Source organism: Monodon monoceros, unplaced genomic scaffold (assembly GCF_005190385.1).
Source record: "Monodon monoceros isolate NGI ecotype Baffin Bay Population unplaced genomic scaffold, NGI_Narwhal_1 Super_Scaffold_16, whole genome shotgun sequence".
Lineage (NCBI taxonomy): Eukaryota > Metazoa > Chordata > Mammalia > Artiodactyla > Monodontidae > Monodon > Monodon monoceros.
Genome location: NW_021703772.1, coordinates 55,156,751 through 55,179,884, shown reverse-complemented (window position 1 = coordinate 55,179,884; position 23,134 = coordinate 55,156,751). Strand labels below are relative to the sequence as shown.

Genomic DNA, 23,134 nt, shown 5'->3' with positions numbered 1-23,134 from the left:
GCATCCAGTGGAAAATTATTTATAGTCAGACACCTGGGTTAAAAAATGAAACAGCTAAATTTTTTTGATGCAATTTAATGGGATATGTAGTGTCACTGCGGAGATTATGGCCAATAAAAAATAGATAAAGCATAAATAAATGAGAATAAAGTTCATGTTTTATTCTTGACTTGGACAAATTGAATGGTTCTTAGTTTCATTAATTTTTTAAAATTTATTCTCTATTTCTAATTCTGATTTTTATTATAGATGCACTAAATGAACATAGATTAAATAAATAAATACACACACATACACTAAGTAAAAAGAGAATCTTATACGAGAAATATCAGAAGTGGTTCATAGGTCAATGAAACAACAAATGATTCCAAGCTCCTCTGGCTGTTGATCAGCCCTGGGCATTACACCCTGGGGAAGGCGGTACACACGCCACAGGGAAGTAAACAAAATATCCCCAAGCATCTCTGACTGTTCTTTGGAAAAGCTCCATGGGCAGAAGTCTTTTTGGTTCGAATATTTATCAAGCACTAGCTGGTCTGGTTGCTCTCTGTTTTTTTAATTTAAATACAACTTAAAAAACAAAAACTATGCTCAAATAGATATTCTTGCTACCAAGAAGAAAATAGGAATGATCTAACAAGTAATCACCATTTTTTGGGTTTGAGTTTTCTTAATTCCTATTTTTCCATAAGAGGACTAATATATAGGGCAAAAGAACGAATTAAATGGCCATTCACTGCCATCCTTGATTAATTCCTCTCTTACACCGATAAGTAATTTACTCTAGTCATTTATTCACTCAATCAACATTTTCCAAATACTTAGGATACCAGGCACTGTGACAGGGTCTGGAAATAACAAGAGGCATAAATCACGTCCTCTCCTTGTACTCACAACACAGTATGGAGGGAGAAACTGTTCACAAAGGTATAATCTCACCACAACATATGGTCAAAATTCTACAAGCACACAGAGGAGAGTGCTGAAGAAGTTTTCATGTGAACTCTGTCCTAAATGGGGAGCAGGCATGCTCTAGGCTGAAAAGTGGGGAAAGGTTTCCAGGTTGAGGGACTAAATCAGTCAAGGTTTTGCCAGAAAACAGAGAGAACACTCCAAAATGGTTTAACTGAAAGTAATTCAACAAAGGGACTAGGTACAGAAGGATGGGCAAGATTAAAAGAAACCAGTAAGGAATGGTGAGGTACCCAGGGAGTAGACATTTGGAAAGTCATTAACACCCCTAGGTCTGAGGGGACACAGGAGAGAGTGAGGGAGAGAAGGAGAGACGGAGGAAGGGAGGGGATAATGTTATTGGTGCCCCGGAGGAGCTGGGGCCATGGAGAGGGGCCTTGGAAGAATTCAGCCACATCTACAACTGACAGAGAAAGAACGAGGGGAACACCTACTCCCAGGAGCTCTCTCCTTCAGCTTTTAAATCTTCTGCTGCTTCCTCCCGTTTGTCAAACGCAACTGAAAGCCAGAGAACAAGAAAGCCCAAGTGGCACAGTACATAGAAATCAGCCTTCAAAGGCAGTTAGCTGAAGAAAGAAAAACCAGCATGAGACGGGGGAATTGGGATTTGTAAAGAATAGTCAGTACAGAGGTGACAATGTTGAACTTTACCTGAGCCCTGCTCCCCCAAAAATGGTATAATGATGAAGAAATACCCCTACTGCTTTGTCTTCCAGATTTGGCTAACCTCAAAGAACCACCCTGCCCTAGAACGTTCCAAAATAAGACCTTTGTCCTCATGACTCCTCTGGGATGCACAAATGATGCAGTTAACTCCTTTGTCTACATGCTTCTGTAGGACCCCAGGCACCCTTTCTTTTCTTTGAAATGTTCCTCATAAATGAATGTTCTTCCTATTGCAATAGCCCAGATGAAATAATCTCCTTAATTGTCTGGTGCCTTTTGTCTTTCACAGGAATTATATATGCAAAGATACAGAGGCAACAGATGCATAGGCTGACCATGGGGAGGAGGGGTGGAAGAGGAAGAATGGGGTAGAGTGAGCCTGAGGACCAGAGAGGAAAGCTAAAAGTTAAGTTGGGAGCAGAGGCGATGGACCTTGAATGTTGGGCAGTTTGAACTTTACTGTGTAGGCAACAGATAATAAATATTTTGAAGCATGAGACGGGCAGATGCATGTTTTAGAAAGATAACTAGAAGTAGTATTAAGAACTGATGAAAAGGAAGAGTGCCCTGTCTGCAAGTAAAGAAATGAGTGAAGAGGAAAATTTCCAAGCTAGAGACTAGTAAAGTCAGAGTAAAGAAAGTGGTAGAACGGGTGGGAGGGAGGGGCTAGAAATGATGTTTCAGCGTAGAGGCAACAGACCTTACAAACAATTGAATGTAAATGGTAAGAAACACTCAGAGATTACTCTGTGGTTTTTAGCTTGAGTTATCCATTAACTGAAATAGGAAACCTCAGAAGTGACAGGATGCAGTGGAGATGGACAGTGGGGACTAAAGTTCAGAAGTTGGAGACATATACATATACACACACACACACACACACACAAACACATATATTCATATACCTATATACATATATTTAACATATATAAATGATTAATGATGTGAGTTAATATATTGACATACAATTACTAATAAAGTGAGTCAATATATACAAATACATAATATGATATATTAATGATTAATGATGTGAGTATATACATATGTATATATATACATAACAATGTTTGGGTAATTCTTGGAATTCTTTTAGATACCTTCTATTCTGTACTCTGGAAAAAGCACTTGGAATAAAAATCAAATAGAATTTAAGTTGGTTTCCTTACAGGGATAAGGAAAATTAAAGAAAGTAGGATGGGGAAAAGGAAGAGAAAGTGAAGTAGAAAGGAAAGCCTGAAGCAATTTTTACCATCCACTTAGGATAGTGGCTGTTTCAGAACAATCAGATGACAATTACTATCTCCATCTCTTCCTCTCAAGTGTTGGGTTCAGGAAGATCATCTAGTTCAATGGCTAAATTGTATGTGTATTCACATAAGAACCAAGAAGTTAAGGAACACATTAGAAAACAAGCGGAGCTTGTGCTTCATGGTTTAGAAAATAAACTCCAGAAACCAGTCTCATATTGATAAGCTCAGCTATAAAGTACTTCATGGAGTTCTGAACAACAAAATAGCTGCCAGCCATCAGGATAATCCATGAAAGAAGAACACGTGTAAACACCAGTGCTGAGACAGCGCCTCAGGACAGAAGATTAAAATGTCTTCATTCTCGCTTTCCTCGACTAAGTGCAAAAAGAAATAGAGATAATAGTAAGTATACGAGCTAGAAAAGAGCTAAGAGAATTGATAGGAATTGCTTAGACAGGTTCATGGCATGGAATAACATTAAGCAGGGAATATTCAGTTCAAAGGACTAAGTAGTTCCTAATGTTGACAGCAGCTAGCTATGGAACAATCTTTTTATTTTTTCAGTCTAGTGGAAAATACCATTGACAAAGTCACTTAAAATTGATTGACTGACAGAACGAGAAAAACAAATACCGTAGGCTAACACATATATATGGAATCTAAAAAAAAAAAAAAAGGTTCTGATGAACCTAGGGGCAGGACAGGAATAAAGACGCAGACATAGAGAATGGACTTGAGGACACGGGGAAGGGGAAGGGGAAGCTGAGACAAAGTGAGAGAGTAGCATTGACATATATACACTACCAAATGTAAAATAGATAGCTAGTGGGAAGCATCAGCTCGGTGCTTTGTGACCACCTAGAGGGGTGGGATATGGAGGGTGGGAGGGGGATGCAAGAGGGAGGGGATATGGGGATATATGTATACATATAGTTGATTCACTTTGTTATACAGCAGAAACTAACACAACATTGTAAAGCAATTATACTCCAATAAAGGTGCTAAAAAAAACTGATTGACTGAAACACTAAAGAAAAGCGAAAGAGGGTAAAACATTAATTTTGGCAGGAGAGAGGGCTAGGAAGGCATTCCTCATTTCTATTTTTGGCATCCACGGAGTAAACTGATCAGTTTACACCTGACGGCCCGGTTTAAAGACTATGAATGCAGTCTTAACACTGAGTTAAAATCTTGATGAATCAAAGCTTCTACAACTAGATTTAAATGCTTTTTTCTCCCTCTTTCCCTCAAATGTAGAGAGGCCATGAAATACCATACATCTGCAATAACCAGCTTTTAAAAATATACAAATCACACACACACAAAAACCACAAGTTTTTTTTTCCAGGAATGATTCTAATAAAATAGAGAAAAGCAAAAGCTATTTTCAGAGGAAACTGAGCAGATTTTTTTCCTGAAATGATACTTTTTTTCTGAGTGTAAAAAGTAGTGTATGGAATGCCAAGAAAGATGGTGCTATAAGTTCATGCTTTGATTCTTCTGCTCTCTTCCAAAAACAGAACAAAGATCGATAAACTACAGAAAGAAAAAACCAGAAAGACATATAGAGGTTTAAAGGCAGAGAAAAGATAAGGGGAGGGGAGCAGAGGCGAGAGAAAAAATAAGATCTCTAAAGGCATGAGCCTGAAGACTTAGACCTACTGTGCTCCAAGTCCAGAAACAGGCAAGGAGCAACGGTTGGGATTTCAGCTTCTACTGGGGTTTGGGGACTAAAAGCATTCCCTTGAGACAGGTGGCCTAGCTTCACCCACAGAAACTGAACCAAGTTGCTTCTGGTATAGTGTAATATTACCACACAGCAGGAGACCCAAGCCATCAATATAAGACCTGGTTCCTGACTAGGGACAAAGGAGTTGTGCAAACTATTAGACAGGGAGGGAAGAGTACAAGAGAGAATGAAAAAAACAATGGCACAAACAAATAAAACACCCTCCCACTGAAATGAGCTGCAATCCCAAATTCAAAAACACATAAACAATTAGGATTAATACAGACAACTAAGTCAACAACCTACAGAACTGGACAAGAAGATAGTGATAAATCAGTTATGTTGAAGATCTGAACACACGTCTATCAGAGAATGATAGATAAAGAACAAAAAAATATTGAGAATATAAATGATTTGAACATCTTGTTCTTGACCATGGGTCTGGAGGGAAAGTCAGCTAGGAAAAAACCCTTTTGAAAAAGGCTTTCCTCCCTGAGAAAGAGAAGGATATGTAAAAAGACGTTTCCCTTCTTCTTCGGGGACACAGTTATAGGATGACATGCTGCCTGGAGCTGTGCCAGCCTCTTGGACCATGAGGGTGAAAGCCAGCTGGTGAAGGCCAACCACTGAGACACGCACAGGAAAAGGACAAAGCCTGGATCATTGATTACATTATCTGCTGCTGCAACATCCCCAGAACTACCTTCTGCAGCCTTCCTGTCATGTTAAGATACAAATGTTCTTATTGTTTAAGCCATTTTCCCCTGTAGATTCTGTTACTTGCAGAAATCCCGCAAATCAATCTATCAGTTAAAGCAATTTCAATCAAAATCTACACAGAGTTTTTCATGGAATTTGATAAGCTGCTCTTAAAATTTATATGGAAGGGCAACAGGTCAAGAATAGGCAAGCCAATTTTAAAGAAGAACAACATTGAGGACTTGTCCTATCAAATATCAAAGAGGATTATAAACTTATAGAAATTGAGAAAGTGTAATACTGGTTTGGAAATAGACAAATAGAGCAATGGGACAAAATAGTGAGCTCAGAAACAGTCCCAGGTATATATGGAGACTTGATATAATTCAGAAAGGGGGAGGGGGGATAGTTCTGAGACAATTGGTTATACATATACAGCTTTACACTATACACAAAATAAAGTCTAGATGGATATAAAAGCCCATAAAAACCAGATGGATTAAAGAAAAGATAAGAGAATGTCATTATAACATGGAGGTAGATAAATAATTTTTAAAAACAAAAACTGTAAGTCACAAATCAAAAAGGAAGATTGATAAGTTTGACACATTAAAATTAAAATATTCCATGCAATCAAGATACCTGTTAAAAAAAAAAAAAAGATACCTGTTGAAAGAGGCATAGTGCTGACTGGAAAGTCTTGGCTGTGTACACCAAGACTGCAAGGCCCTGCTCTCTGTCTGGTTCATTTCTCCGGATTGTGTTCACAGGGAACATTTGAGCAATGAGGTATCATCTCTCCCCAGACAAACAGCAGGCTAGACACCACTCAATGTAAAAGGGATCTAGTCTCTAGGCACAGTGTTCCTCTATAAACATATGCCTACTGTTTTTTTGCCTTAGCTCTATATTCAATACTCAATACTACTCTTATTTATCATGTTTTCTCCATTGCTTGCTTGGCTTGATCTCAACCTCTCATATTTTTCAGGAAGGGCTTCTTGGAACTACGTTTCCTGCACTCTCCTTTGCATATTTAAAATGCATAAATGTCCCACATGACATAGATATTTTTGTGTGATGAAATTCTGTGTCTATCTGTGGCTTACATAATTGAATATGAATTTTGCTGGATTTTAAATTGTAGAGTCATATTTTCTTTCCCTGAGGACTTGGTAGCTATCACTATGTTGTCTCCTTGAACTGGAGAGTGCTAGCAGGAAGACTAACACCAGAATGAATTTTCCTCCAATAGGTGACTTGATTTTGTCTAGATGCCCAAAGAATTTTTTAATTATCTTTGAAGTTCATTAGCACTGAATGTGTTTCAGTACTAAGCAGTGAGCATCAACTTTTCCTGAAATGATATGTTCTTTCAGTCTGTAAATTCAAGTTTGCCTTCATTTCAATAAAATGTCCTATTGTTATAATTTGACTTTGTTTCCTGTTTCATTTGTCATGTTCTCTTCAGAGATACCAATTATCCTTATTTTGGACTTCTTTTATTTTGACTCCATTTTAATCATTCTATCTTGTCTTTTTATTCTGTATTATTTTCCATTTCATTTCCAATTTTATCCTCCATGCCCCTGAAAGTATTTTAGAAGTTCTTCTCTTCTTTTTTGATGTTTTTAATGTAATATGCAGTTCTATATGGTTATATATTTTTCTTCTATTTCTTTCTAAGCTCTGCCAACTCAGTTTTCTTATCTATTAATATTTACTGCTTATCATTTATTCCTTGAGTCTTGTATCTCTTCTTTGAACACTTTTTTCCCCCGTGAGAGATCACACTATCTTTAATTTCATTTCATGGAAAACTGTTAGCAGTTTTTCTGGGGTGTGTTCTTCATCTGGTTTTTGTTTTCACATTCCTTTCCTTCTTTTTTCTTGTGGTATCTTTGCATTAGCCCCATGCTGGGGACTTTTTGTTTTTTGCTTATCTTTAAGTGAATAATGGAGGAGGGGTGACTTCAGGGGAGTGGATTAGGGTGGCTGCATTTGAATTTCGGTCTATCTTCTTTGAGTACTTTCTCACCAACACTCTCCTCTGGCAGCAATTTCAGCCCCTGCCTAGCAGAAGCCTCCCTTGCTTACTCTGAAGTCTCATATGACATAGATATTTTTGTGTGATGAAATTCTCTTCAGCTGACCAATATTAGCAGCTGCAGGGTGACTTGTCACTCACACTGTCAATTATCCTGACACACTGACAGCCCTGTTTCCAAGATGGCTTGTCTGAAAGTTTTCTTGTTCCACCCCACCTCTCCTGCCACTCTATGGCAGCAAGGAGGACTCAAGAAACATCCCTGAGCCTGGCCAGGCACTCGCCCTTACTGCTCCAAGCAGGTATGTGCGACTTGTTCTGATGAACACTGTACTCTGCCCAAGATAGCTGGATGCAGACAACCACACTCAGCTTTCTACTTCACCCCGCCCAATTTTCACTGCATTGGGCAGCTCTCCCCGCATTATGTGTGGCATGGGTGGGGTGATGATTGGAAGCATAGGGTTGTGAATGCTTCTTCTTCTGTGGATTATGGAGTTTTACTTCCTGTCCTTTTTGTTTGTTTATTTGTTTGTTTGTTTTCAGGTTGGCCCTTAACTGGTAAAAGGCAATATAAATCCATTTAGCAGATCCTCTCTCCTGACACCCAACTTTCAAGTTCACTCTCTTACTGGAAGATCCAGTACCTGCCCTTTTTTCCCATGAGGTGATAAATTCCTGACTCTGCCTAACAGAGAAGATACAAGGAAACATAACTCAAAGGGAGAAAATTCAAATTCCATCAATTTAATAGTTGTGAAAATATGATCTCATTTATGTACCCATATATTGATAAAAATCACTTCCTTTTATATTTGTTTTCTCTCCTTTATTATTTGATTAAAAATATATCAAGGATATTGTTCCTATAAATATAGCTATACATCATTATTTTAAAGGACATATAAAATTTCATTATATAAAACTTCTGTTGATATTTGAGTTATAGTTTCACTACTGTAAATACTGCAATAAACATTCTTATATACTGATTTTACTTTCTTCTCCATCTCTTTCGTTATGCTAAATTTTAAGAGGAAGAATTGCTGCGTGCAAAGGCTAGGCCCTTTTAAAATTGAAATATATTTCACCAAACTTATATCCATAAAGGTTACCCCAATTTGAATTCTCATCATCAGTAATGATAATGTCCATTTTCTCATAACCACACTCAAACTCACTGTTATAATACTTTTAAATCTTTACCAGTCTGATGGCTGCAAGATCATAGAAGTGTTTTAATGTGCTCATATTCTCTAAGGAATTGCATGAATGTTTTAGAAAGCCTTTACCCGCAGAATGACTATAAAACAATATTCACCAGTATTTTTACATTCTTTTTTTTAAACATTAAGTCTTTGATCCATCTGAAATTTATACTGACTTACAGAAATAAAACAAAAAGGGGGGCAGCTCATCTTTCAATGTCATAAGAGAGTAAAGGCCACACAAGAATTATCTAGGGCAGAGAACTGAAAACTACTGCCTGCTGCCAAATATAGCTCACCACCTACTTTTTTTTTTTTAATGTTTATTTATTTGGCTGCGGCAGGTCTTAGTTGTTACACGTGGGATCTCTGTTGCCAAGTGCGATCTTTGTTGCAGCATGCGGGATCTTTTAGTTGCGGCATGCAGGTGAGATCTAGTTCCCTGACTAGGGATCAAACCCAGGCCACCTGCATTGGGAGTACGGAGCCTTAACTACTGGACCACAAGGGAAGTCCCCCCCACACCTATTTTTATAACTAATGTTTTATTGGAACATAGCCATACTAAGACTGCTTTCATGCTACCATGAGTAGCTACGACAGAGATCATGTGACTTGCAAAGCCTAAAAAATATACTATCTGAAAACTTACAAAAAAAAATTTGCCAGCCCCAATCTAGGAAATGTACTAAGTCCCATCCTTGGTTACTACTTATTAAAGACTCCAGACTTAATAAAGTTACATGTTAATTTGTAGCTTTTTCTCTGATTAAAAATTTCTATCCTATGGAAAAGATAACCTTAAAGATTACAGTTTATGGACTTGCTTTGTTTCTAAAAAGTTTTGTCTCTGAGAAATTTTATCCTAACATCGCCTATAAATACCTAACTTCTCAAATGCTCTTTGGACTTGTTTTAACATCTTATTTGTTCCCTCATAAATTAATGAATTAAAAATAATCTTTGATATGTATTTATTAAATATTTACATGAAAGTTACGATTTTGCCTTATAGAAAATTATATTTTGACAAGTATGAGGTAAGAATCCAGCTTTTTGAATTTTTTTTTTCCTAAGTTGCCAGCTATTTGTTTCCAAAACATTTGTAGGACAATCCATCAATCTTCCCACCAATCTAATTTCAAATGCTTGCTTTGTCATATTTGTGTACTGAATATAAGATGATTGACTAGAGAATACAATTTGTATACTGATTATAAATTTCAAAGGCCACAGACATAGCTGTACAAAAAGTCACTTATGTTATTTTCCTGTGGCAACTGAATCTCTTCTTGAGCCCTAGTTCTGCTTGCTGACAGAAGACAAAAGAGACAATCCAGTTAACTCAGCCACTTCAGATTTTCTCAGTCGTTTCAGAATTCAATTCATTTAATACTGAAATTTTCACCAGGATGACATGCAACTTTTTGGCTTCTTTGGAGCAAAGCAGCTGATCTATAGTCACCCTCTCACCCAGGCTGGCCTCTAAGAGGCAAGACAGCCTCACTGATCTTCAGCCTAGTCATCCCTAACAGTGGATGTGCTTAAATATCTACACCTATAGCTCCCCAGGCCCAGGTCAGATCCTCTGTGCCTCCCTCGTCCTGACAGGCTTCTTTCTTCAGGTCTCAGCCCTCCCTCTGTTACCTTCTATCAGGAAATGGGAAAACTGTATTTGCCCCTCATGCTTTTGTGGGGCTCTGGCTGTCCCGTGGCTCCTCCCATATTGCCGCCTCCAGTCTTCTTCCCTGTCGCGGGGTCTGGGGGGACTTTCAATCCCCACCACGCCCCTAGCTCCACTATGAGTGGCCTTGAGGCTGGGCAGGGCTAGGAGAGCTGGAAAACCGTATTTCCTCTTCTCTCCAACTCTCCCACTTTAGTCCGGGCAACTCATGAATGGGAGAGTCTAGGGCTTCATCTATTCTCTTTCCAATCTACTGTTTTGGGTACAACGTTAAGCTCTGGTTCCTTCAAGTCTCTAAGAAAGCCTGGTTCTTGCCAATGAAAAAGTCTTGGTTTTTGAGAATAATAACTCTGTCATAACTTTTTAAAGCCCATTTTGGCACTCACAAACACCGAATGGAGTTCTTTGTCTCTGTATTCAGTGCAATCCCTTGCCTGAAACAACGTACCAGGCTAACTGGAGGGTTGGAGAGAGGGATGGAGAGTGATAGGTTTGCTGATGATAATAAAGAAAGAAAGGTCATAAGTAACAAGGGCAAGGCATGACTGAATTCTGGATTTGCTCAGTGACGTTGAGAACTTATACGTATTCTTTTCTAATTACAAAAGCATCTTTATTGTTGAAATGCTTGCAGTAAAAAAACAAACCCAAAACACTGTCATTTCAAGTCTGAAACTCTCTAGTCCTCCAACACACTTCTGTTTCTCAGAAATAATTTTCTAAACTCTACAGGAAAGAGAACAGTCTTTACTAGCTTTTCACATGTATAGGGGTCTTTGGACTCTATTCTGTTCAGTTGTTTCTTATAAGGAACAAATCTCTAGTTTTATAATATATTTTAACAGCTTCACAGGCAAAACCTCATCCATTTTACATCTTTGTTGCCTTTAAAACATTTTTTCTGGCTACTTTTATATGTTTATTTTTCCATATGAACTTTTCAAAATTAAAAATCATGTTGTCAAGTTCCATCTTTGTTTTCTAATATTGGGATAGGAATCTAAGTGTGCTCTTAATCAGTAAAATAAGATCATGTAGCATTTACAGGTGTTGCTTGGGTCCCTCTATAATAATGATTCAACCCCCTGATTAAATCTAGATGACAAAGGTTTTTAATATCATTCCATCCATTCAGCATTCTGAGGTGAGGAGGACGAAGTCCCAGCCAGAGAACTCTGACTCGGCATGATTTTCTGTTTGCTGTGCCAGCACCAGATTTTGGCGTCTGGTGTCCTGAGTTGGCTTCTCCTCTTACACATGGAGTGACTGTATCTGATCTCCTTCCTATCATTTCTACCTGACAATCAGGGTAGTGCACAGAACAGCTATCCCTTTGAGTCTGAAGTTTCAACAAACCTTTGGTGAGAAGCATGTTAAAGGAAAGCAGGGCACTGACGGGTTTTCTGCATGGTGATGCCACATTTATACCCCATTCCCACCCCACCTCCCCAAGCAGTAACCTCGGCAAAAAATCCTCACAGCTTCTCAAATGGTACCAAACAGATTAGTCTCCTCTTTTTGCACATAGTTCACTTTTACCTGCAGACCTTGCCCCTCTGGAGTAAAGGAGTTCCTCCTTACTGTGAGGGGGAGGGGTTGGGCAAAGAAGAAATGATAGGCTAGGCCCAGATATTCTGCCCTGACCCCAATATTACAGTCTTAGAATGTTCAGCTGTGATAGTGAAAAGGTCTTCTTAACCTTCAGTACCACACCAACACCTTTATGCATGTACCATCTAGTCATCTAGTCTAGGGAGTGATTTTTGACCCCCTCCCTACTTTATACCCTGAAGCTATTACTGTCGCTGTTATTCTCTCCAGCTCTGCCCGCACTTTCCATATCATTGTCTGTCTTCTGTATTTTTTCATTGGACTTGCCAGAGAGCAAGATTGCAGGGTAAAAACTAGTCCATGTTAGAAGATTTACAAAAGTGACCACCCTAACCTGGTTTAAATTAGTTCCATGTCTGTTTTAACTGAACTAGCAAACAGTGAGCTTGTCCTTGCTTAGATTCCACATGGTCCCCCAGCCACTTGCCCTCACAGGGACCTGGGAGTGGCTCAGGAACCTTGGAAGCTGAAAAGCCCCAACCACTGCCCCTTCTTGCCTTTGCTCAGGGAGAGCCCACAGCCGGCCAAGAACCACCGAGCACCCCACCTCTTCCCACTCCTTGTGGGGGTTTCAGAGTCAGGTGGTGGGGAAGACTAATAAGTCACTCGACTCTTGGAGCCTTAAGTCCTCACCTGTAAGTGAGGATGATAATAATACCTATCCCGTAAGGATGCAGTGAGTATTGAATAAACCCAGATGCTTCACAAAGCATCTGGAAGCGCTTCACAAATATGGGCTATTGGGGTGTGTGTGTGTGTGTTCTCCCAAGGTTCTACTGAGTTTTACACAATCGCAGGATAATTGCAAGGCTATTGTTTGCTTAAACCACACCTGCTGAGTAGAAATAATGTCAAACTCTGCTAAGATATAGGGAAACACTCCTAAACATTTTAAACATATATAGATTTTTAAAAAAATTTAATGTTGAATAGATAACCAAAAAGGACCTACTGTATAGCACAGGGAACTATACTCATATCTTGTAATAACGGAAAATATCTATAACGGAAAAAAACGGAAAAAAATCTAATGGAAAAAAATCTAAAAAGGAATATATATATGTTTTCAGTTACATATATATGTATATATATGAATCACTTTGCTGTACACCTGAAACTAACACAACATTGTAAATCAACTTTATTTCAATAAAAAAATTTTTTAAAGCTTAATGTTGTAAGTTTTACAATACTTATGATTAAATCTCCAAAATTTATCCTAAGGTTCTCATTCTTTGAGGAAAGCAAACCTAAAGGTAAAGACAATAACATTTTTTAAGTAAAGTATGGTAAAATATCATTCTCTGAGGTATTAAAACAGCACTTAATTGCTAGACAATTCCTGGTCTTTGACAAGAGTTCATGGCAAAGATATTAAACTGCTGTTGAGGGTTAGACGGAAGCAGCCGCATAGCACAGGGAGATCAGCTTGGTGCTTTGTGACCACCTGGAGGGGTGGGATAGGGAGGGTGGGAGGGAGGGAGACGCAAGAGCAAAGAGATATGGGAACATATATATATGTATAAGTGATTCACTTTGTTATAAAGCAGAAACTAACACACCATTGTAAAGCAATTATACTCCAATAAAGATGTAAAAAAAAAAAAAAAGAAGTTAGACTGAAGATGATCATTATTTTCAATACTGTTATGTATTTAACCAGCAGATTTCCCACAAAGAGCCAGAGGGTCTAACAGACCCTGAGAGCCAAGGTGTGGCAGGCCTGAGGCTGAGACCTAGCTGCTCACCCTTGGAGTAAGAGCAGCCCCTGCATGAGGAGGAAAGGAGCCTCCGCCTCCTGACTGGAGTACTCTGTGTAAGTGTCCACAGGTCTGAAGCAGCAGTGGAAGAACCTGGAAACTGCACCTGGGAAGCAGCAGGACAGACCTTTGCTGGAGAGCACAGCCCAGCTCAGGGTCGCTCCACTCAGCTCAAGCACAAAGGGCACTGCTTCCCCAGGGTTCGTTTGCTTCTCCTCACCCCACCCCCAGAAGAGGGCTGTGGAGCACTGTGTGGATTGCGATCCATGCCCACCAGTGCTGAGGGCCTTCCCTTGCTGGGTGGGTACGATGGGAGGCTGGCACCCAAGCTTCTCTTCTATTCAGCTGTGTGAGTTTGGGCAAACCCTTCCAACCCTTAGCTGCCTCATCTGTATACACAGGGCTAGGCTAGACGTCGAAGGTCCCCCATCAGTGGCAGAGTCTATGTTTCTCAGGTGACAGCAGGTCAAGACCGAAAATACATGTAAAGGAAATAAAAAATGTTACTTTTATAAAAAGTCACCTCACCTCATGGTTAGAAGAGTCACAAAAGAGTGGTTCAAGTCACGATTTCACAAACTTAATTACAACTAAACTAAACTAAACTTTACTTCATTAATGCAGATGACAGATAAAAGACGACTTACTGGTGATTCGATGTCCTCTAGGAGTAAAACAGAACAGCGTTCACATTTCAACAGTGTTTGGGCCCGATGCATTATTTTCTTGACAATTTTCTCCAGGTCAGTCTGTTCTTCAAAGAGGTCATTAACCACCTCTAGCAAAGCCTAGGAAAGATAAAGTGGATGTATTTAGGTGGCTAAGGGACTGAATTAAAATTTTTCTCTCAAAATTTCATTTAGTCTTTGCTATAAAAATATAAACATTTTTGTGTGGCTAATTTTTATAGTGTTTATGGTTGTTTTGACACACTTCCATCATTTCATTTTATAACATAGTCTTTTTTTATATGTAAATTTATTTATTTATTTTTGGCTATGTTGGGTCTTCGTTGCTGCATGCAGGCTTTCTCTAGTTGCAGCGAGCAGGGGCTACTCTTCGTTGCGGAGCACGGGCTCTAGGCACACAGGCTTCAGTAGTTGTGGCACGTGGGCTCAGCAGTTGTGGCTCGAGGGCTCTAGAGAGCAGGCTCAGCAGTTGTGGCACACGGGCTTAGCTGCTCCACGGCTTGTGGGATCTTCCCAGACCAGGGCTCGAACCCGTGTCCCCTGCATTGGCAGGCAGATTCTTAACCACTGCGCCACAAGGGAAGTCCCTATAACACAGTCTTGAATTGTAAAATGTAACTTGAGAATAGTGCCAGTCCATATAATCCCACATAAGTTCCTCATATATCTGTATGACTATATTCCATATAGTTAATGACTACATGATCTCATATAATCATTATTGATAGGCTTTTCCCCTCCTACAGTAGTTTTTCTGCAATGTGACTAGGTATAAAACCAACATTTTATGAATAACAGATACCTGATTCTCTCTAATGCACATTTATTTCAGAAAATTACAAAGCATCTCTTCCTCACCAACCAGAAGAAATAGCTTCATGGTCAAACTCAAGACTTATTTTCACTAATACCCATCTCTCACAGAACTCTTTAAGAATCACAGTGGCGGATGCTACTTAAGTTTCAGAGCCTTCAAAAAAATATATAAAAACTCCATTAATCCCTCTACAAAAGAAGTATTGCTTCACCCCAATCTGTCCAGGAGAACATTTAAATACCATTATACTTCTCAAAAAGAAATCACCATTAAAACTTCTATTAAAACAATAGAATGAAAAGCACAAAAATTAAAGAAAAAACTTAAATTCTAACTTGAAAACTGTATACTCATTTAAACATGAAATTGTAATAACTTGTTATTCTATCCAGCTAAGTTAGCTTACAATTTATGCATTGAGATAATATTTATTTAAAATTTTTAATTACATGGATAATTCTGGAGATGGAGGAACAGTGGGCCATTTACAGGTGGCAGATATTATGCCTCTGTAAGAGTGCAATCAGAAAATTACACAGCCAGTAAATTGACCAGAGGCTGCTTTATTCAATAGAATTTAATAAGATGTGCACTCTCCAGTCTGACCTGTCACAAAAGGATTTCATGAGTTTTCAAATTCACATCTATTCTGGTAGATGGTGTTGACTAATTTTCAACTTTGGTAATGAATTTGATTTGTCCTGAAACCATTTGAAACATGTGAATATTTCTTCTCTGAGTCTATTCAGGTGGAAAAGCATTTGAATGAGTTAAGAGATCCATGAAATGAGTCTCGTTCACTGAGCATCTAAAATAGGACCCAATATCTTGGGTAGCGTTTTCTCTAAAGAGAGCTTGTGACTATGGCTAAGGGCCATGCATTGCTCTATGAACCCAAAGCAAAGAGAAACACCAGGAGGTGAAAAAAGTTTTAAGTGTATCCTGTTCATTTGGCATTTGGATAGCAAATCACTGTAAGAGGTCAATGTGCAATAATTTCATGTGCAAATATAACATTAAAAATGAGGCAGGCTTCCCTGGTGGCGCAGTGGTTGAGAGTCCGCCCGCCGACGCAGAGGGCATGGGTTCGTGCCCCGGTCCGGGAGGATCCCACTTGCCACGGAGCGGCTGGGCCCCGTGGGCCATGGCCGCTGAGCCTGCACGTCCGGAGCCTGTCCTCCGCAACAGGAGAGGCCACAACAGTGAGAGGCCCGCGTATCATAAAACAGAAACAAAACAAAACAAAAAAAAAATGAGGCAACTGTCTGCATAATTACCAACAAAATCCCCTGTTATTAAGGGAGAAGACATTATTTCCTTAATCATCCAGACTATTTCTTCAGATGGATCATATTAACTGAACAATTATTTAACTTTTCAATTTGTTGGGACTGCATGGATGGGGCCTCTGGGACCCGTATACAAGAACTTTTATCTCAGAGGAAAAACTAATTGTGCCTTGAGTTTTGCACTGACAAATTACATTATAGTAATTTTATTGTTTCTAATTAAAAATTTCTGCTTTACTAACAAGTGATAAAAGTTTCACAAATAACAATGCAGACTAGCTCCAAAATAGGAGAAAAAAAGAAGAAAATCTAGGATGACATGCAATTCAACAGACATTGGAAGCCTTGCACACAGCTGAATACTCCTTGCTTCTTGATGTCACTTGCATTTCCCCACCTCTTTCTTCTTATCACCTTTTTTGCTCCTGGGCTCATCCTTAGACCTCTTCCCTTTCTTACCCATATATTTTCCCCACCTGTAGCCTAGTTTTAAATACTATCTATATGCTGATGGTTCCCAAATATTAATCTCGAGTCTTCACATCTCCCCAAAACTCTAGATTCCTGTATCCAACTGTTTACTTGCTACGTGTACAAGCCTAAAGTCGTTCTCACTCATTTCCAATATCAGTAAGCCTTATATATTTTACTGCTAATTTTTTTGTATAATCTCTCACTTCTCACTGACCAACCACATTATTTCTCCTCCCCCCAGTTTTATTGAGATATAATTGACATAAAACTTTGTGTGAGTTTATGGTGTACAATGTGATGATTTGATACACCTATATATTGCAAAATGATTACTACACTAAGGTTAGCTAACACACCCATCACCTTACATAATTACATTTTTTGTGTGGCAAGAACATTAAGAGTTATTCTCTCAGCAATGTTCAAGTACATAATACAGTATCATTAACTATAGTCACTATGCTGAACACTAGATCTCCAGAATTTATTCATCTTACAACTGGAAGTTTGTATACTTTGACCAACATTTCTCCTTTTCCCTCACACCCCAATGCCTGGCAACTACCATACTACACTCTGCTTCTTTGAGTTCTGCTTTCCATAGATTCAACATATACATGAGATAATATAGTATTTGTCTTTCTCTGTCTGACTTATTTCACTTAGCACAGTGCCCTCAAGTTTCATCCATGGTGACACAAGTGGCAGGATTTTCTTCTGTATTATGGCTAAATAACATTCCATTGTGTGTGTGTATCACAATTTTCTTTATCCACTCATCTATTAGTGGACACTTAGGTTGTTTCCATGTCTTGGCTATTGTAAATAATGTTGCAATGAACATGGGAGTGCAGACATTTTTGAGCTAGTGATTTCATTTCCTTTGGATATATACTCAGGAGTGGAGTTGCTGGATCATATGGTAATTTGATTTTTAATTTTTTGAGGAACCTCCATATTGTTTTCTGTAATGGTTATACCAATTTATATTCCCATCAACAGTGCACAGAGGGTTCCCTTTTCTCCACATCCTCACCAACACTTGTTATCTCTTATCTTTTTGATAATAGCCATTCTAACAAGTATGAGGTGATATCTCATTGTAGTTTTAATTTGCATTTCCCTAATGATGTTGAGCATCTTTTCATGTGTCTATTGGCCATTTGTATGTCTTCTTTGGAAAAATGCCTATTCAAATCCTCTGCCTATTTTTTAATTGGATTACTTTTTTTTTTTTGCTATTGAGTTGTATGAGTTCCTGATAAATTTTGGATATTAACCCCTTACTGATATGTATGATTTGCAAATACCTTCTCCCATTCCGTAGGTTGCTTCTTCATTGTGTTGTTTCTTTTGCTGTGAAGAAGCTTTTTAGTTTGATGTAGTCCCACTTTATTTTTGCTTTTGTTGTTTGAGCTTTCATATCAGATCCAAAAAAATCATTGGAGCTTTTCCCCTACATTTTCTTCTAGGAGTTTTACAGTTTCAGGTCTCACATTTAAGTGTTTAATATTTTTCAAGGAAATTTTTGTGAGTGATGTAAGATAGAGGTCTAATTTCATTCTTTTGCATGTGAATATCCAGGTTTCTCAACACCATTTATTGAAAAAAAAACTACCTTTTCCCCATTGAGTATTCTTGGCTCCCTTGTCAAATAGATGTTGACTATATATGCATGAGTTTATTTCTGGGCTCTTGATTCTATTCCATTGGTCTATGTGTCTGTTTTTAGTGCCAGTACCATACTATTTTGATTACCATAGCATTGAAGTATACTTTGAAATCAAGAAGTGTGATGCCTCCAGCTTTGTTCTTCTTTCTCAGGATTGTTTTGGCTATTTGAGGTCTCTCCTCTCTGCTCTCTAGGCACATGGACCAAGGTTTCTCCTACCCCAAGGCCTTTGCACTTGATATTTCCACTGCCTGGAATGTTCTTCCCAGATCTTTGTGTGGCTTTACTCCTTCATTTAATTCAGGTCTCTGCTCAAATATCATCTCTCTATAGACACTTCTTGATCACCTTCTGAAATAAACATCCTCCGAAACTATCCTTCAGCAACCAGTCTGTATTCCATTACCTCACTTCATTCTTCTTTATAGCACTTACCACTACCTGATACTATATTAATTTTTATTTGCTCGTTTGTCTCTTATCTACAGTTCCCACTAAAATAGTAAGTTCTATGAAGGCAGGGGCTTTGGACAGACAGTGTCTGAAGAGTACCACAAAATAAATATTTGTTGAGCGTGTAAATGAATACATGAGGATGCAAAGATTCATAATTCATGAAGTGTTCCTTAAGGAATTTAAAATGCAGTTGGAAAGGAAGGCCATCAATACATATTATACAGTGTGGTAAGTGCCCACAATAAAACAGTGGTGGTATATATAAGGCAAAACAACAAGCAAAGGAAAGATTAAGTGGAAGACTGAGCTGGGTCCTGAAGGAAATGCAAGGCAAAAGCAGTGGGAGGAAGAAGGTGGACATAAGGCATTGAAGGCAGAGGAAGAAATATTACTAAGGGAATGAGAAAGTGAAACAGACTGTTTTCTGGAAATTGGGGACTGTATTGCTGGGATGTCCAATGAAAGGAGGAGAATGGTAAGACATGGGGCTAAAGATGACAACAGGATCCAAGTCAGAGAAAACAGGTGGTATGCTGTGCTAAAGAAGATAGCTGTAGCTGTCAATTGTCTCCTGTGAAATATTCATAAATCATAATGCTTAGCAAATGAAACTTTTAATCAATTTGATTACCAGTTAACTGAGGGTTTCTAACCTTTCTGAACATCTTCTTGTTAAATATATTTCTAAATTGTGACAGTAACTTCCCTATATTTAAAAGTATAGTGAGCCTAATATAATTTAATCTGTATTTGATCATTTCGCAATTATTTGAGCACCAGTCTTTGTTTTTGTTTTGTTTTGTTTTTTACTATTTAACCCTATAATTGGTGAAGGTATATGAGATCAATCCCTCTATGTGAGTTTCTTTATAATCCTATAAGATGGTGTTTGTAGCATTATTGTCCAGTTACCTTGTGATGCTCTTCCAGGTAAACTTTCAAATCAAAATTTGTGAGGTGGGGTGAAATCATTTGTAACATACCTTGCTTCTTAAGGGAACTAAATTGCAAAAAAATCACTAAATTGTGTTATTGTTTCAAAGCTATAAGTAAGCAAGAATATATCTGCTGCCTTGAAGTATAGATGTGAAAATAATTTCCTTTTTAAAAGAAGCTATTTCCTGCAAACAACAACAGAGAATTTATATCCAATTCCATTTGGGTTTATTGCTTAAAGGGGATCTTCAACCATAGACTTGAAGGATTATACAAATAAAAAGGATTCCTGGACTATTCAAAGATCATCCGCTGTTTTTAAAAGACATAATGACTCACAGACACTTGAAAAAGAGCTTTGAGGGTTGTCAGCAATGTTTCTTTCTACTCACCCTGCTTCTTTCATATTCTTTCCTTGAAGCAGCAAATAGCTGAGCATTAGATATGGCAATTCCGCAAAATGGAAGATACATCTGCATAACCTGGGGGCAAAGAGAGTGTTATGAACATTAAAACATAAAAATATGGAACTAAATTCCACATTTCCTTCATATGCCTGATTTCAATACTATCTTTTCAACCACAGAGACTGAGTATGGTGTTGTTGATACTAGTATCTTAACTTCAGAAGGAATATTTTTCAGAGTTAACTAGGGACAGTCAAGCTTTAACTAGGGACAGTCACATCTATGAAGATATAAAGCAAAGCAACAGACTGTGATGGCTGTGATACAGGAACTGTGTCTAAATCATCTTTGTATTCCTTCCTTGATCAATGAAAAATGAGTAAACGAAGTCTGATATATTTAGAATTTAAGGCAGTGCCCATACTCACACTTGGAGGTAGGCAGGATATAAGCCTATTTCTTTGTACATATGTATCCACAGCAGGGATCTCAGCTTGACGCTAGAACTCTGTCAGCTACAGACTTAAGCATGCCTGTTAGGATGGGCCCAGTAGGAACTTAGGTGCCAGAGGGCCTAAGAGCCTCATGCAGAAGGGTTCAAACTGAACCCACTGCTCTGTTGCTATAACTACCCAGGAAAGGCTGGGTACCCTTTAAGAGAGCACTCCTCCTATGGGAAGAAACAGCCACGTGCGATGGGCATGATCCTAACAAAGATTTTCTTATCAAAGGGGGTCTAGGTCTAGGGATTCTCAGTAATTCCTGGCACTCTCACTCAAATTCATCTCCAGAATCTCTGATTCCAGAGAGAGAGAGAATGTCTCAAGTAAAAACCAAAAGAATTCTTTCCATAAACTCGTCACAATGTAGGACATTGTGAAAAGAGACAATGCTTTGGGATTTTCTAAAGTAGAGGGAAACGGGCATGTGGGCATGTTTTATATGACAGTCAGTTTCTCTCTTTCTCTGTCTCTCTCTCCCACAAGCACCATGTTGTCATGTCAAGAGGCAGCAGCAAAACCGAGCAGTTCCTGCCATGCCCAGAAGAGGGCAGTGCAGTGCTCACCGTGGGTGAGGGATGCAAACAGCAGAGGCAGATCCACCCAGGAGCAAGCGTGAGACACCCCTGGGATACCCAGAACAGAATTACCTGGAGTGGAAGGTGCTTTTGTAGAGGGGCTGGAGGTGAACAAAAGATGATTGGCACTTCACAATCCCTATCATTTCTTTCCTATTAAAATCTTGCTTTGGCTACCTGGGCATACTCAACTCTGACAGAGTGTCCCTAAAAGTAATTCAGAATTTTGTAGAAGTGAATGCTGAGATCCCACTTTTTACTGAGATATAGTTGATGTAGAATATTATATGTTTCAGTTGTACAACATAGTGATTCACAATTTTTAAAGGTTATGTTCCACTCATAGTTATTATAAAATTTTGGCCACATTCCCTGTGTAGTACAATATATCCTTGTAGCTTATTTTATACATAACAGTTTGTTCCTCTTAATCCCCTACCCCTATCTTGTCTCTCTCCCCACTGGTAACCACTAACTTGTTCTCCATATCTGTGAGTCTGCTTCTTTTTTGGTATATTCACTAGTTTATTTTATTTTTTAGATTCCACATGTAAGTGATAACATACAGTATTTGTCTGTCTCTGTCTGACTTATTTCACTTAGCATAATGCCCTCCAAGTCCATCCATGTTGCTGCAAATGGCAAAATTTCATTTCTTTTTTTTATGACTGGGTAGTATTCCATTGTGTGTGTCATATGGTAGTTCTATTTTTAGCTTTTTGAGAAACCACCATACTGTTTTCCACAGTGGCTGTACCAATTTATGTTCCCACCAACAGTGTACAAAGGTTCCCTTTTCTCTACATCTTTGTCAACATTTGTTATTTGTGGTCTTTTTGATGACAGCCATTCTGATAGGTGTGAGGTGATAACTGAGACCCCACTTTTAAAGAAGGGAGAATTAAGGTATTGAATAGAGGTTAAAAAAAATCAATGAATTGATTTTTACAGATATTTTCAGGATAAATTCCTTCACTGACTCTGATTCAAAATAAACTAATATTTAATGAGGACCTGCTATGTGTCAGACACTCTCACTTCATTTCTTCATTTGAATCTCACATCACCTCCTCATGGAGGAACATTATGTACATTTTAGAGATCAGGAAACCCAGGAAACTTGCTCAAAGCTACAAAGGAACTCAGGTCATCACATTCTACAACTGGTGATCATTCCTTACAACATGTTGCCTTCTAGAACGAGATATTATTTCTGTCACCCGCTCTTCCTGCCAGTCCCCCTCATGCCTTAGGAAGTATGTTGATAAGTCGTATAAAGCTGTTGACCTAAAGCTGCCAGATATACTGCCAGAATTTCCCTGCCTTTAGCCAGAATGGGACCACTTTCCACATCACTTACACACACACAGGGCACCTTCCTTGCAGTTTTCTGGGGTTTTTTTTCTACCGTGGAGACAGTGACTATGATGGAGGTGGAAGAGAGAAGATATGGTTAGCTTTCCACTTCTTCCTTCCTTCCTCCCTCTCTCCCTCCCTCCCGCCCTCCCTCCTTTCTTTCCTTCCTCCCTCCCTTCCTTCCTCCCTTCCTTCCTTCCTGTATTTAGTTGCCTTCTGGGGCCAAGTATTATATAAGGTGGTTTATAGGTCAAGCAAGTAGGAAGAAGAGAATGACTAAAGGAACATGTGAAATATATATATATATATATATATATATATATATATATATATA

The 23,134-nt window shown here is 38.6% G+C and overlaps 1 protein-coding gene across 2 annotated transcripts in view; it reads right to left on the bottom strand.

Moving 5' to 3' along the window:
• Positions 1-23,134, bottom strand: part of PDE11A (phosphodiesterase 11A) — a 415,741-nt gene that overhangs the window by 238,790 nt on the left and 153,817 nt on the right. For both annotated transcript variants that reach the window (XM_029225505.1, XM_029225506.1), the window contains 2 exons: positions 20,352-20,441; positions 14,274-14,414 (listed from right to left, as the gene is read on the bottom strand). In XM_029225505.1, the coding sequence (XP_029081338.1) occupies positions 14,274-14,414; positions 20,352-20,441 (231 nt within the window). The remainder of the gene's footprint in view (positions 1-14,273; positions 14,415-20,351; positions 20,442-23,134) is intronic.